The sequence below is a fragment of the Vollenhovia emeryi genome, unplaced genomic scaffold (genome assembly GCF_000949405.1).
Source record: "Vollenhovia emeryi isolate VEMERY1.0 unplaced genomic scaffold, V.emery_V1.0 DF939184.1, whole genome shotgun sequence".
In the NCBI taxonomy this organism is placed as follows: domain Eukaryota; kingdom Metazoa; phylum Arthropoda; class Insecta; order Hymenoptera; family Formicidae; genus Vollenhovia; species Vollenhovia emeryi.
The window spans coordinates 6,597-20,360 of NW_011967182.1; the positions used below are offsets into that span (position 1 = coordinate 6,597).

General features: G+C 44.2%; 3 protein-coding genes across 4 annotated transcripts in view; 2 read left to right on the forward strand and 1 right to left on the reverse strand.

The window, feature by feature from the left end:
- The first annotated feature begins 1,479 nt into the window (after nt 1–1,479).
- LOC105562706 (mitochondrial import inner membrane translocase subunit Tim10) lies at nt 1,480–1,942 on the forward strand. Its single transcript, XM_012013748.1, has one exon. It carries the CDS (start codon nt 1,558–1,560, stop codon nt 1,831–1,833), a length of 276 nt encoding a protein of 91 aa, XP_011869138.1. The 5' UTR covers nt 1,480–1,557; the 3' UTR covers nt 1,834–1,942.
- A 72-nt stretch (nt 1,943–2,014) lies between these two features.
- LOC105562707 (regulator of chromosome condensation-like) lies at nt 2,015–4,271 on the reverse strand. Its single transcript, XM_012013749.1, has 6 exons — nt 4,088–4,271; nt 3,890–3,973; nt 3,438–3,817; nt 3,015–3,381; nt 2,657–2,929; nt 2,015–2,581 (listed from the first exon to the last, which is right to left on the reverse strand). Exons 1-6 carry the CDS (start codon nt 4,254–4,256, stop codon nt 2,391–2,393), a joined length of 1,464 nt encoding a protein of 487 aa, XP_011869139.1. The 5' UTR covers nt 4,257–4,271; the 3' UTR covers nt 2,015–2,390.
- Nucleotides 4,272–6,256: 1,985 nt separating this feature from the next.
- The window catches only part of LOC105562708 (hemicentin-1-like), a 152,947-nt gene continuing 145,439 nt past the window's right edge, over nt 6,257–13,764 (forward strand). For both annotated transcript variants that reach the window (XM_012013750.1, XM_012013751.1), the window contains exon 1: nt 6,257–6,582. In XM_012013750.1, coding sequence (XP_011869140.1) covers nt 6,546–6,582 — 37 coding nt within the window. In that variant the 5' untranslated portion in view covers nt 6,257–6,545. The remainder of the gene's footprint in view (nt 6,583–13,764) is intronic.

The following is a 13,764-nucleotide window of genomic DNA, read 5'->3' on the forward strand; positions in this document are numbered from 1 at the left end:
GCAAATGGCGACGCCATATTGGGAAATATCAACCAATAGCATCAATGCGTTCCAGTGAACTCTATACATACTGGAATGAGTGATCTATAGTTCTGGCTGTTGCCGAGAGAGAGGTGCGTTGGGTGAATCCTTGTCTCCTTCTAGTACTACCTGATTGGATAATCGCATATAAATGACTCCCTTCTTCTCGTCATTTATATGCGACTATCCAATCAGGTAGTACTAGAAGGAGACAAGGATTCACCCAAACGCACCTCTCTCTCGGCAACAGCCAGAACAATAGATCACTCATTCCAGTATGTATAGAGTTCACTGATGCGTTCAGGGCACCAATCAGAGCCTGAAGGTGCAATTTCACGTGCTGCTGAAATAAGCAAGTGGAGCGACAGATCTGTTTCAGCGGCTAAAATTTTGTAGTTTGAACAGTTTCAACTACAAAGTTAACGCTCAAACGTTGTACTATGTAATGTGGCAGCACTGTAATAGTGCGACGTACGTCCGCAGTACATCGCCGACGATGGCAAACATCGTCCTGTGTTTCACAGTAATAGCATTTTTTTCATAACAATTGCAACAACTGCATTATTTTCAAATTCGACTTTACGTTCATAAATGAATTTGTTACAATTTAGTAACCAATTGTAATATTTTTTTGAAGCCATAACTCGGAATTATTCTGTCTTTCCTAGAAAACACAATAGAAATGTAGAAAATAATTGAATAATTCTGATGAAAATTCATTCCAAACAGTTTCATAATATGCACCTTAATTGGTACTGCACGTTTGAGGTCCTGTCGCTTGAAGGTTAGAATTGTCTTTTAAAGACAGATTTGCTGCTTCTTGCTATTTTTCATGTGCCATAGTTGCTGCTGTAACAATTCTGCGACAAAAGTAATCACGTGACCCTTTTTGTCGCTGAAACGGCCGGTTCGAGCGACACGTGAAAATGCACCTTGAGCGTTCAGTTTCTCTTCCTCGACTGCGTTCAAAAACACCACCCGAGTACCCCAGAGTATCATTTTATCCTTGTTTAACATACGGTGAGCAACAAGGATAGAATAATACGCTGGGGTACTCGGGTGGTGTTTCTGAACGCAGTCCTCGAGGGTCTGTCTCTAGCTGTGCATACAGAAAATACCTGGCGTGCCGCATGAAACTTGTTGAGAGAGGTTATTATTGTCGACGTACTTATCCTGTACGTACAGGTTCAGGTATATGAAATTTTTTACCTTGTAAGATTAAATAAAACATGGCTTTGCCAACTGTGGCGAAAATAGGAATTGGATGGTAGGCATCTCCTAAAAAGGGACAATCCGCGTTTGATAATTAAAACAATTTTCTTGCGTGTGCACTCTTATTGTAAAATCTATGTCTTGCAGGTCCGTAGCCACTGTCTTGGGACTTTACGCATTTGTGCTGTCCAAGAAGAGCGTCAATGCCAGAAGATACGAGATTATGAAAGCTAGACAACGATTGCGCAACACCAACGTTGTAGATTAATTTATTATTTCAAGAAATATTCAAGATAGAAAAGTTATCAAGATAGACAAGTTGCAATGGCGACATTACCACAATTGGACCAAGACAAATTGAAATTGGTGCAGGAGCTGGAGATAGAAATGATGTCCGATATGTATAATCGTATGACATCTGCGTGTCATAGAAAGTGCATAGCACCAAAATATACCGAGGCTGAACTAGGCAAGGGAGAATCGATATGTCTAGATCGCTGTATCGCTAAATACTTGGACGTTCACGAACGCATCGGCAAGAAACTCACCCAGATTTCAATGCAGGAAGCTAAAGTCCCGGAGCCACCGAAACCAAATTAAATTAAATCACTTGTGCCATCTTTCAGTGCGATTACAGTTTGTAACCTGTACGAGTTCTTAATTCATGTTTACATTTAGAAAGAAAATAAATTGAACGTTTGACTTTTTCAATTTCTCAAATATTTCAAATGGCTGTCGTCCAAGACCAAAGTGCATAAAAATTTGATTAAAGCATCATACCTGACATTTAACAACTTTTATTCATCATTGAAAATATAATTTCTTGTCCGTTTAAAGTATTTGTTTTTCACGTATACTTTTAGACACAATCGTTTGCAGGTAGAAAAATGCCTGTTCTGGTGATACATAATAGGTGGTAATGCTAACAAGAACACAATATATTAATTATTGTAAGCATAATGAATTAATTTGTGACAATCTAACAGAATATATGTATATATACAAATTCAAGTGTTGTGGATTCGGAACAAAATTGGAACCTTAACGGAAGGATTTCTTATACTTGCGTTTGGCAAGGTAACATCGCGAATGTTGAGAATGACTCATTCATGTCTAAATTTCTATCACATACGCAATGTCTACAATGTTGAATAATATTAACCAGCAGTTTTATCTTTCACCGGACGAATCGTTGCCAAAGCCAAAGTGTGCTGACCGCCGCCGCTGACTCGTACCACCGTCTTACCCTCCAACTGCTTTCCCTTCACTAATGCAGGCTCCTCGACGTCTTTCACATCCCCCGTTCCGAGATTTCCATTGGTTCCCATACCCCACGAATACAAATCACCTATCATAATAGAAAATGGATAATAGGAAAATAGAAATAAAGAATTTCGAGTTGAAATAAATACATTGGCATTACCAGATTCTGTAACGGCAAAAGATTCTCTGCTACCTGCGCCTACGTCAACGCATTTGGTAGAGCTTAGAGCAGGAACTAACGCGAGTTCTTCCGCGTCTGAGCAATTGGGTCCGAGGCCGAGGCGACCATACTCCTTGCGACCCATCACAAATACCTGTCCCGCATCGTCCAGGGCGATGGTATGATGTTCTCCGCTGCTGATATGTCTCCATACTTTGCCGTTGAAGGTCTTTGACACTTGTGGATGAAAGTGGATATCATTGTCCTTTAAACCTAAAAGTTGAATCGCAAGAGATATGCAGTCAAGAGACAGCAGTCGACATCATTGGAGTATGCGATTGAAAAGTAGCTCTTGTACCAATTTGATGGAAATTGTTCAAGCCAAACACATATATGTCTCCTTTCTCGTGCTCCTTGGCAAAAGTGCAAAAGTTTCCCGCCCATATATCATCAAAATACAACTTCTTCCTGATTTTAAATTCAACTACGCCGGGAGTGAGTAGCAGGCCTATTCCTTGTCGTGTATTTCTACTAGCTGTGCGAGCAGCTACTCGTCCCAGTTGTCCTTGTTCACCGCGTCCGCAGGTATATACACGTCCGTTTTCACTAAGTAACACTAAATGATCGTTACCCGATGCTATCTTGACGACTTTAACTTTGGGTAACATCTCGACAGGAAATGGCTCGTTTCCCTTCAACGTTAGTCCCATTGAACCGTGCGTATCCTGTTGAGAAATCAATGTTAATGTTAAATGTCAGAGCATTATGGAGGTAAACATACCCTAAATGTGCCCCAGGCGAATACCCGGCCATCCTCCAACAATGCGGCGGTGTGCGAATCTCCTGCAGTGACCTGAATAGCCTTGCCAGGTAATTGAATGACGCCTGGCACCGTCTCGGAGCCTTCTTTGCTGGTGTCTCGCCCGAGCGCTCCCTCGTCGTTGCATCCAAAAGTCAATACCTCTCCCATCTTCCTCAAGCATACATTGTGCATGGCGCCGGCTGCTACGGCTACAATGTCCGGGTAATCGGATATGGCCGCGGGACGCATTTTCTCAGTTACATCCTCCCCCAGGCCGAGCTGTCCAAAATCACCTTGTCCGAACACGAGCATAACGCCGCCGATCGGGAGCGAACGCAAGTCAGGTTTCACGCATAATCCTGCGAGGAGGAAAATTGGCTATTTCAACTGAAAAGATAACTCTCTCTTTACGAGCGCAAAATCGCTCCTACCTTGCTTCTTCTTCACCTGCTTTGGCGCCTTGTCCGCTTGCGTGGGCTCCTCGGCCGTTCGCTTCGTCGGTCTCCGTGGTGGCACTGCAACACGCATTTTCAGGTTAGGTCCGCGAACGTGGCCGTAAAACGCTTATCCTGACTGTCACCCGCTAGTCGGCGGGCGGCTTTCGCGCCGGCGACTATCCGCGTACTCACTTCTGCCGCTGTTTCTCGCCGATCGCCAATATACCTCGTCGCTTGCCTCGTTGGCGCCAAAATTCTCGCTATTCCGTAGCCTCGCGACCGCGTTGCGCAACTCGTCAAGTGCCTCTGAGAGAGAGAGGAACGGTACGCGCGCGCACGCCAACAGCTGCTCGCTTCTCATTGGCGGATTTGAATTCTCATTGGTTGCTGTCAAGCCGCTGCTACAAAAGAGAGCTTCCTCAAAGAAGAATACTTTGGAACGCTATTTCCAACTGTCACTCTAATCGAAAGCACATTTTTTTGCGCAACATGTATTGAAAATTGGCGCGTTCACTTATTCACTATTAAATGGAAAATTGCCTCGCAAAAAAAGGGAAAAGAACCGTTACGGCCCCGGGATAACGATGAAAATTTTCCAACTTGCACGCGCGCGCGTGGCGTTTTTGCAAATATTACAAGGCGGCTTCATAAAAGCGACTGCGGCGCGTTAAGAAAGTTTTGAATTCCGCGGTTTAATATCCCGGCCTGTTGGCGGATTAATATCGCGGATCTTGGGGCAGCGAGATTTAGGACGCAAGTGTTTCCAACCAAGCGGAATTTTCAGCGGCTGGCGATACGTTTATTTCCTTTTCACTTTTACAAGGTACGAAAGACTGCGGATAAAGGAATTTCAAATGAGCGGAGAGTTCATTCATCACGTTTCGACGATTGGTCGCAAATAATTTTGCATTTGTGACACGTTTCCTAATTATGCTTGCGTCCCTCGAGCGGTCGCAGCGCCAAGTGGGAGTCACGTCACTGTTGCGAATTAACATCGGCGAATATGGCGGGCACGTTACGGCGGGCGCGGGCAGCTCTTCTTTTCGGGTAAGAATCGCCGAAACTATCATCACTCGTCGTAGTCGCTAATCGAACGAGTGTGCAACTTGTCGATCGTGGATCACGTTTCGCCGAATATATCCTCCACTCGGCGCCAAGAGTCTTGGAAAGTCGTCGAGATCGCCGCGTCGCCGCGTCGGTTTCTTTCATATCATCATACATAGTCTATCATACATAGACCAAGCATTCCGGTCTGCAGAGTATAAGCTTTTTACTTGTTTCTCATTCTAGCTTATTACTGATGGAATACTTTCACTGCCCATAAAAAGGTTAGCTAATAAGCTAGAGTGGAAAACCAGTAGACAGAAATCAAATACCTCTCTCTCTTTCTCTCTCTCCAACTTGGTCTATGTACACGTACATGTCCGTGGTTTCCACGTCGGTCTTTCTGGGCAACTGCAATTATGGATAAGCAATTAATTCGGCCGTTCGATCCTCCGTTTCATTCGTCATTCTAGAGCTGCGGAGGTGAGGGATCATTGAGAGCGTCCGCGATTTCTTAAATTATTACCGAGCAAGTAAGTGTTATCACGCAATTTCGTTAAAAATTGATTTCATGTATTAATTACGGTTACTTGATGCGTATAATTTTCTCTCTTTTGTCGCTTGCACGCATCGCGAAATCGTAACGATTAAATATGTGCGGATCTCCGAAAAACCATTAAATCTAGCGGGTTAATTGAGAGATGAACATTTTTTACGTATCATGATTTTTCAACGAGTTTCCAAATATCTTTTTTAATTTTCCATTTTAATAAATGTAATATCACACAAGCTGAAACATAATTAGCAAAACTTACATTTGACGCTTCTTTTTTTCGCGCATTTCCATCATCGCTAATAAGCGCAATTTTCTCAGCTTTTGCAAGCATCCAAATCATAACTGTTAAATTTTTGGTAGAATTTTGGAGAAATCTCTGAAATTTCGATTACGCACTAGTAACAGACTATTAAGACTTATCAGTACTCGTCACACTTGAAACATCAAGTTGAAATTAGCAAGATATGTTATAAAAACAATTCTATGAAAAATTTCTTTATTAACGTTTCGTGTACTAATTACAGGTACTCGATACGGCGAATATGAAAGGAGAAAGAAAAATTGGGCCGCGAGGAAAGCTGCGTTTGAGAAATTCATCTTTCTCGTCGATGCTGGCACGAGGATGATTTGCAGCGCCAAAAGAGCCCACGGAGAAGAGATTCTAGTCTTGGGCGAAAATGTGTTATCGCCCGGCGATGCGCGCGGTCGCGAATTCGCGGCGGAGAATGGCCGGTGATACGGCTCGGCGGGGGGTGCAGAGGGTGCCGGCCGGTTATCAGAGGGGTCGGATACGCGGAAGCGCGCCAGTCGACGGCGAGACTTGGCCCGCGCAGCTTCCCCCGTTTGTCTCTCCTTCCGACTGGTCGTCCTACGTTGGTCGACGCGCCGCGGAATCAAGCAATCGCGGTTCTCCGCGCGAACGTCTCTCCGCGAGAGTATTCGGCAAGTGGCGGAAGAGAGGGGTTCGCCGTTCGAGAGTGACAGCGACGTCGCCGATTCTTCGTCTCCGCCGACAGGATCGTTTCATGTAGAGTGACGAGGACGACAGGGATGACGCGCCGATTTCTACTGCTGCTGCTGGCAGGGGGTGAGTAACCCCTTTTACGTGCATTACGTGCACGCTTTAGTCTGGAGAACGCGCGCGAGCCTTGGTGATCGCGTGATCGCCAAGAGTCCAAGGGGTGACGCTGTCCTTAACGCGCGACCAGTCACGTAACAAGCTCGTGATCGGGGCAAAAAAGGAATCGTGTCTCGAGCATCTAATTATATCTCATGAAACCTGAGAAACATTACATCTTTTCAACGCTCGAGGTTACATCTATTATCTAACTAAATGTCCAACATAAAAAGAAAAAGAGATTGAAAGTTAAGTAGTGAGTAGAGCCCTCTTGGCGATCACACTCTTGGCCAGCTCTCGCTCCTTTTCTCGCGTAAAAATTTCAAATTTGTATATCTCGCACATTGCAAAACAAACTACGTACAAGTTGGGCAAATTAATCTCCATTCTTTTCAAAATTGCTCCCGTCGTAATTTTAAGCGGACGAACGCTGATTACGGTCTCTTCTCTACTCTTTGCGTATCTACTTGCATCGCCGTGACGATGACTTCTCGGCGGCCGCGCGACTTGTTGAGCCACCGCCTCTCGATGGAGAGGAAACGAGGCGTGCGCCGAATTGGCGCGGGGCAGGACAGAAATTCGACCTGACGAAAATGGATTGATTTTACCGCTAGGACAAACGTATCGGCCAAGCGTTTCCGCAATCAGACTGACAATGAGTCGTGACCTTTGTCACGGGCGTCCACACGCACGTGCTCTTAAAAATACCGCCTTCGAATAGTTCTTTCCGTGTACACGGAGAGAATTTTCTTGTAAAATTTATTCTGAAAATCAAACAACTTAAATGTATACTAAGGCCAGTAGGCATTCATAGTCAGATCTTGAATTTATCTAAAAATTTATTCTTCATTATAAAAAACTGCCCAGATCAACAATTACTTTAGTTTAGTTGAGCTTGAATGTTTACGCAGGTTTATCCGTTGTGGGCTAGAATCTAGAAAACTGTAGATAACCCGAAGATAGGGCCTTGATAAATAATATTTAGATATCGCAAGAAAATTATCTGCAAAAGTTTATCCCATTCTTATTTGCTTGAATCTGAGGTACATGAAAATATTTCTATTGCCTAAATGTTTCTCTTTCTCTCCCGGCGTCTTCTTCACTTTGCATCTAGGGCTCAATTACCTATCACATAAATTGTACGATCGAATGTATTTGATCGTGTTACATCAAGTCTTTTACTGATCTGAATTCTTGTTGCTGTGAAAAGCGAAATGGAACGCACAAAACACACCAAATCTAGAATTCTTAAATTTCTTTCCTCAACTTCCTTAACGTATCTAAGGTAAAGTTGTATAAACCTGCGATGTAAATAAATTTGGACTGCAACCACTGCGAGCGAATCAAGTATCGAAGAAAGATGGATTCGTGTTGAAAAAGTGGGCGACGAGGTCACTCACTCATTTCGAAGTAGAAACGACGAGATGGAGAGTTCGCCTTTTTACGCCTTCTCGAAGAAGACACGTTTTCGCTTTTAATGTTTCTCATTCGCGCCGGGTAGACATTTACTCATCTCTCGTTCCGGTCTCAAAGTGTCCCTCGTATCCCCGCGAAACGCAACTGACGTGAACGCCCGGGTGTCCATTTTGCGGCGCATTGCTCGCGCCAAGACGGACACGGCAATCGAAACAAAATGTGAGAAAAAAGAGCCGCCGTTAACCCAGTTTCTTCGCTATCAATCATCACACGGTATTCCGTGGCACACGAGGCGCTGATAGAATTTCTGATGGAGATTGTAGAAAGATAGCTGCCTTTCGCGTTGAAATTATTATACGAAACGCTCTGAAAAAATTTCTAAAACTGCGTCATTCTTTTTACGAGTTCCGCGATAAGATCCGAAATAATATATTTTTAATAGCAATTTCACCTGGGTCACTCATAACATTAAATGCATCCATAATTCACTGTTACATTCGTAGTGACTCAATCAATAGTCGCCACTGCTTTTATTCAATATGTAGTCAAATTGATCATTTTAACACAAATAGTAGTTGAAAAACTATTATGAGACGAGTCCCTAATATGAATTTATTGCTCTTGCAGTGAAATCTGTTTAGTGGAAAAATCATTGTTAGATCGTGTAATCGTCGCGAAGAAAGACTTCTCAACAATTTTTCGAAATTTTAAAACAACTTTCTTTCCGTATATACGATCCCACTCTCAATGCTCGCTTGTACTACAAGTTTACTCCTAAAATTTCTTCCATCTTTTCTAATGCGCTATTTATAATTGAATATTGAAAAGTCACTGTTTCTCTCGTAATGCGCTTGTATAATAGCGAGCGTAGTAAATAAAACGAGGTTATCAGAAAAATTGATATCGCGTAGTGAATTAAACATTGTTGGCGGTGCACGCGGAATCATCTCGACGTCCCTCTTCTCTTATTTTTTATGGAGCCGCCTGACAACAGCCATTGTCATCTCAATTTTAATTTTCACTTTACAATAAAAAAAAAGTTACTCTTCTTCCCTTGTTTTCCCTCACAACATATTTTGACATTAAAACCACGCCGCCATTATACCAAACTCGAAAACTCGTGTTATTTCAGGGGAACGATATTTGAAAAAAGCGAATTCGCGCGCGATACTCGTCATGACAAACGAAACATCGTAGAAAAACGCTGTGCCGGAAATAAAAACAGTTGGGACAAAGTTGGAAAAATGCAAGAGGCAGCGAGGACGCGTGCATTAAATCATAAAGCGGCGCGAAACAATAGCGATGCTGTACGAGATCGAGTTGGATCCGAGTTTCGAGTGGTCGAGCGGCCGCGCGGGAAAGAAATAGGAAATCCGGCGAGTAGATGGTGCAAAATTCGCAAAACCGTCGCGATTGATCCTCTTAATTCGCCGCGTCGGATCGCGTTTTCCGCATAAGCGCGCGGCAAATCGCGCGGCGGCGCCTCACTCGCCCTTAGAAGCGCGGAATTATTCAAAAGCCGCGGTACACACGGGTTCCTTCGTCAAACGCGCCGTTCGATCAAGCTCGCCAAAGAAGGACAAACTCGAGAGGTACACACACCGACGAGACGTACCGCGACACGCGCTCGCGCCCGGCGCTTTCGCAATCAGCGCGCGCGAGCAGAATAAAAGGGTTGAAGCCGTTGTAAAACGTTCGCCTAAAAAAAAATATATAAAAAAAGAAATATAGGGATGACCCGCTTTCTCTCTCCGTTATCAATCATCGGCCGGACATTCGGCGCGCGAGGAACGGCCAAGGCGGGGTGGCTGCCGATAAAAAATTCCCCCAATAACAAATCGCGCGTGCGTCGCGTATCACGTCCCGAAAGCGCGTGGCGATGATTATCCTATTTTTGTCCTCTCCTTTTTTCGAAAAAAGAAAAACGGGGGAAAAAAGCCGAAAGTGCATTTTTCGTTCGCCCGTCCCTCGAAAAGTTACGCTCGCGATCCATTACAATCGAATCACTTGGCGCGCGCGTACGCGAAATATCGTCAGGTTGCGTGCGAGATCGGAATGAAGAAAAAATGGTAATCTACATGAGACCGCGGGAAAGGGTCACGCGGAAGCAAAGCCGATTATGACACGACGTGTCTGGATATAATATTCGCGCTAAGATAATACGAGTATTCGCGCATCGTTCTATGCCGATAGGGAATCGCATCACGTCTGCCGGAGCGCGTCATTCGTCGTCTACCGAATCGTACCATCCGGCCGCGCGCGGTCCATATTGCTTGCGGCCGGCAATTTGTCGAACCCCTATAAGCGGAGGTTGACGTGCCGATCGATAATGGAAATATCGGTTCCGACGGAATTTCATCTTTTTTTTGGAGCCGCGCGTTTAACGGATTCCCGCGATTTGTTCCAATTGTGTCAAAGAATGAAGTAATCACGACAAGTTATACGCACAGTATAAACGTCCGAGGTATTTCAATACCGTTACTTTGCGTCAACGTCGAATACGTAGTGCCGGGAGGACGAAATTTGAAACGAACCTCTTAAGATTTGTTTAACCCTTGGAGGACCAAGGACGATGAGGGGTAACTAAGGTCCTCCAGTTGAACTTTTATCCTAACGAATCAAATAAATCATCTCGAAATGATGAACTGTAAGTGAAAAGAAAATGTTGTCTTATCAACCACAAGAATTGGATATTTTTCTATCGGTTTAGTTTCTCGTAAATACGTGCATAGTTTTCAACTTTGAATGATTTCTATGTAATAAATATCTATTCGTGGAATTACACGTAGAACGTGGAAAATAAAGCGATATCACTTTTTGCCCGGGATTTGATAAAGCTCCAATAATGTACGTTAATATTCATCATCGCCGAAAAAAATATCCATCGACATTCGTGACACGTTCGACGGGGGCGAGCAACGCAAGGGGGGAGGGGGAGGGCTGCGAGATTTCCGGGAGGGTGGCGCGACATCGATGGTTTTCTGATTGACGAGCAGGTGCGGGGCGCATATCAAAAACAGTATTAATTAGTCGTCGAATCGCCGTTGATTTTCGACAAAGCGCTCGATGCCGACGTGGCTTATAATGCAACGGGCTGTTCCAACGGCTCTGTTTATCAATTAGCCGCGGTGCACATGCTTGCATCCAAGTTACGCGCGTACACGCGGACAAAAAAGTTGGCCAACGATCCAATCGCGTTAATATCGCGATTATCGATCTGCCGAATCGAATTGTCATCTCGAAATTCTTTGTTTCGTAATTCTACAGGCTGTCGCGTATAATGGAAAAAATATGTACGCGATGAATTGTACATTGGTACCTTAGTTACGACGGTAACCAAGAAAAATAGCAGAACGGGATTGTCGCGTTTAATTGCCGTCCAGTGGTGCACTTGGCGGCTTAGGACGATTGTGTTTAATGATCGGGTTTCTTTATCGAGAGAGAGAGCTCCTCGAGATTCGTGCTTCGTTTCTTCGCGACGAAGAAGGAAACTCTGAGAGGGGGGAGGGAGAGAAGGAAATGGGAAGATTCTCTCTCGAAGGAAGGGTGATCAGCTATTCCCACTCGAAGATCTGCTGAATATGCATGAAACAATCGCGTATCTCATGCAATTAGCCGAGGAAAATCTTTTTTCTCTTCTCTTTTATTTCTTTTTCCCCCACTATCTCTCTTGCCCCCACCGTATCTTGCATCGGCTTCGAAACTCCCTCCCCTCTCTTGCACAGCCTGTTTCTATCTTCCGGCAACGAATGGTGGAAAACTTGCTCTAATCAGAGCGCATTTGTGATTTCCGCAGGCAAGCGCCACCGATGCAAATTGCATTTTGAATAACGCTGACACCGTGGACGCGGCCCAGTTCGTCGACCGATAAACGCCAACTCCTGCACCCCTCACGTCCCTCCCGCATCATCCCTACGAACTCTCTATCATCCGTCCTTTCGTTCTTCCGTCTCTCTTTTCTTCCCCCCCTCTCTCTCTCATCGTTTTTCCACGGGGCGGTACACGACATATCCACACTTTTTTTCACCACACGGGCGGCTTTTGTAACGCTTTTAGTTACACCGCCGGATTTACTCGCAGCTGACGGGATTATCTTTTTAATTCTCTACACGTGCACCGCAAAACCGACGCCGGCTGATAAATCGTTATTAGAGGAGAATTGTCGATGTGCGGCTTTTACCATTTCCGCGAGTTTTTCCGTTGTAGTACGCGATTAAGAATTTACATCGATTACCTACGCTATTTATCTAAAAGTCTCGTATCGGAGTCACTTTTGCGAGATATACATACAGGGTATTGTACAACAAGACAAAAATGTCGAGGTTGTAATATTTTTCAACAAGCATTTGCAGTGGACTAATTACGTAATCTAAAGTTTGCGCGAAATGACATGAACAATAATATTCAAGTCATATTGAAACATGAAAAATACGCACGTTATGTCTCTGTAAAAATATTACAGAGATATTAAAAATAATAAATTTGTCAATACTCATGAAATGTCATAGCGACCTTCCAGAGCCAAACTGAGAGCTTGTTAGATACGTACCGTTCGTGATTAGACTGATTCGTCTGTTGTAAATGTTTCTCATTTGAAAAATATTATTTCGCTGAGAAATATTAAAATCACGGTCGCGAGTCGGGGGACACTATGTATGTTGAAAACATACTGTAAAACTACGAGCTCTGTTACAAATATTGCGAATGTATTACGAATTGCTCTGCAGTTAATCTCGTAGATTCGAGCGTCGAGTCGGTGTCTTGATTATTTTAACACTTCTCTATATTTTAACAGACCCGGCCTGCGTCTAGCAAAAATCTGTCAGCTCGACTAATGTAATGTCCGGAGATACACGTGACAGATTATTTCTAATGAGGCGCGTTGAGAATGAATCCGTTTTCATGGCAGGCTCTAATTTGTTTGTTTTTTACTTGTGATTTTAAATGAAAAACCTTGATACATATATTAGAAATATATTAGGCCGCAATATATTTGATCGCCTAGAGTCTGTCGTGAAAATTACGGGTATAAGACTTTCTCGAACAATCAAGACTTGGAGTTTCATCTCTAACGAGTCCCCATCGCAAGTATCTCTCTATTCTGCGCCAAGTGTCGAAGGTAACAATACTTAGTAATAATAATCCGTTTCAACTTATTCGGAATTCCGAGCTCCGCCGCAGCGGTACATAATATTCCTCTTAGAGCGTCGTCGTACAAGTGCCAATGGTTGACAAAGAAATATTTCAACATCCGCGCGAATCCCCCTCAAAAGTCCCGTAATTGTGCGCTTTCAAGTTTTCGACAAACACACCTTTACGACGCGAAGTGTGCGGCCTCGAAATCGCGTTTTAAACGTAGCAGCGAGAAACTTGGTCCAGGTATAACACGTCCGAGCTTTCAACCCTAGGGGCAAAGCAGGGGGAGGGGAGGAGAAGCACGCGGGGGCGATCGCGAAAGCACATTTCGTTGACTCCGCAAACATTTTCCCTCGCGCGCGGACGTGTTTTTGTATTTTTCCGACGACCCTTCCCTTTTTCGTCGAGAAAAGAGCACTCTGCCATCCGTCGCTATTCCTGTGTTCTCAGGAAACACCCGTCCGCGACCGCATCCTACCGCCTTGTGTCTCCAATTAGTTATCTTTGCGTTCGAATATCGCGCGATAAGTCGTTGTCGCTCGTGAAAACCACTCGTCGGCAGGTGAAACTCGCCAGTTTCGTCGACAAGGCAAACTAATG

Coding starts and splice junctions, on each gene's coding strand:
- LOC105562706 (XM_012013748.1), top strand. CDS start 1,558: ATGGCGACATTACCACAATTGGACCAAGACAAATTGAAATTGGTGCAG.
- LOC105562707 (XM_012013749.1), bottom strand. CDS start 4,256: ATGAGAAGCGAGCAGCTGTTGGCGTGCGCGCGCGTACCGTTCCTCTCT. Junction 3,382..3,437: donor TCGCCTGGGGCACATTTAGG/GTATGTTTACCT, acceptor ATTTCTCAACAG/GATACGCACGGTTCAATGGG. Junction 2,930..3,014: donor GAACAATTTCCATCAAATTG/GTACAAGAGCTA, acceptor TTCAACTTTTAG/GTTTAAAGGACAATGATATC.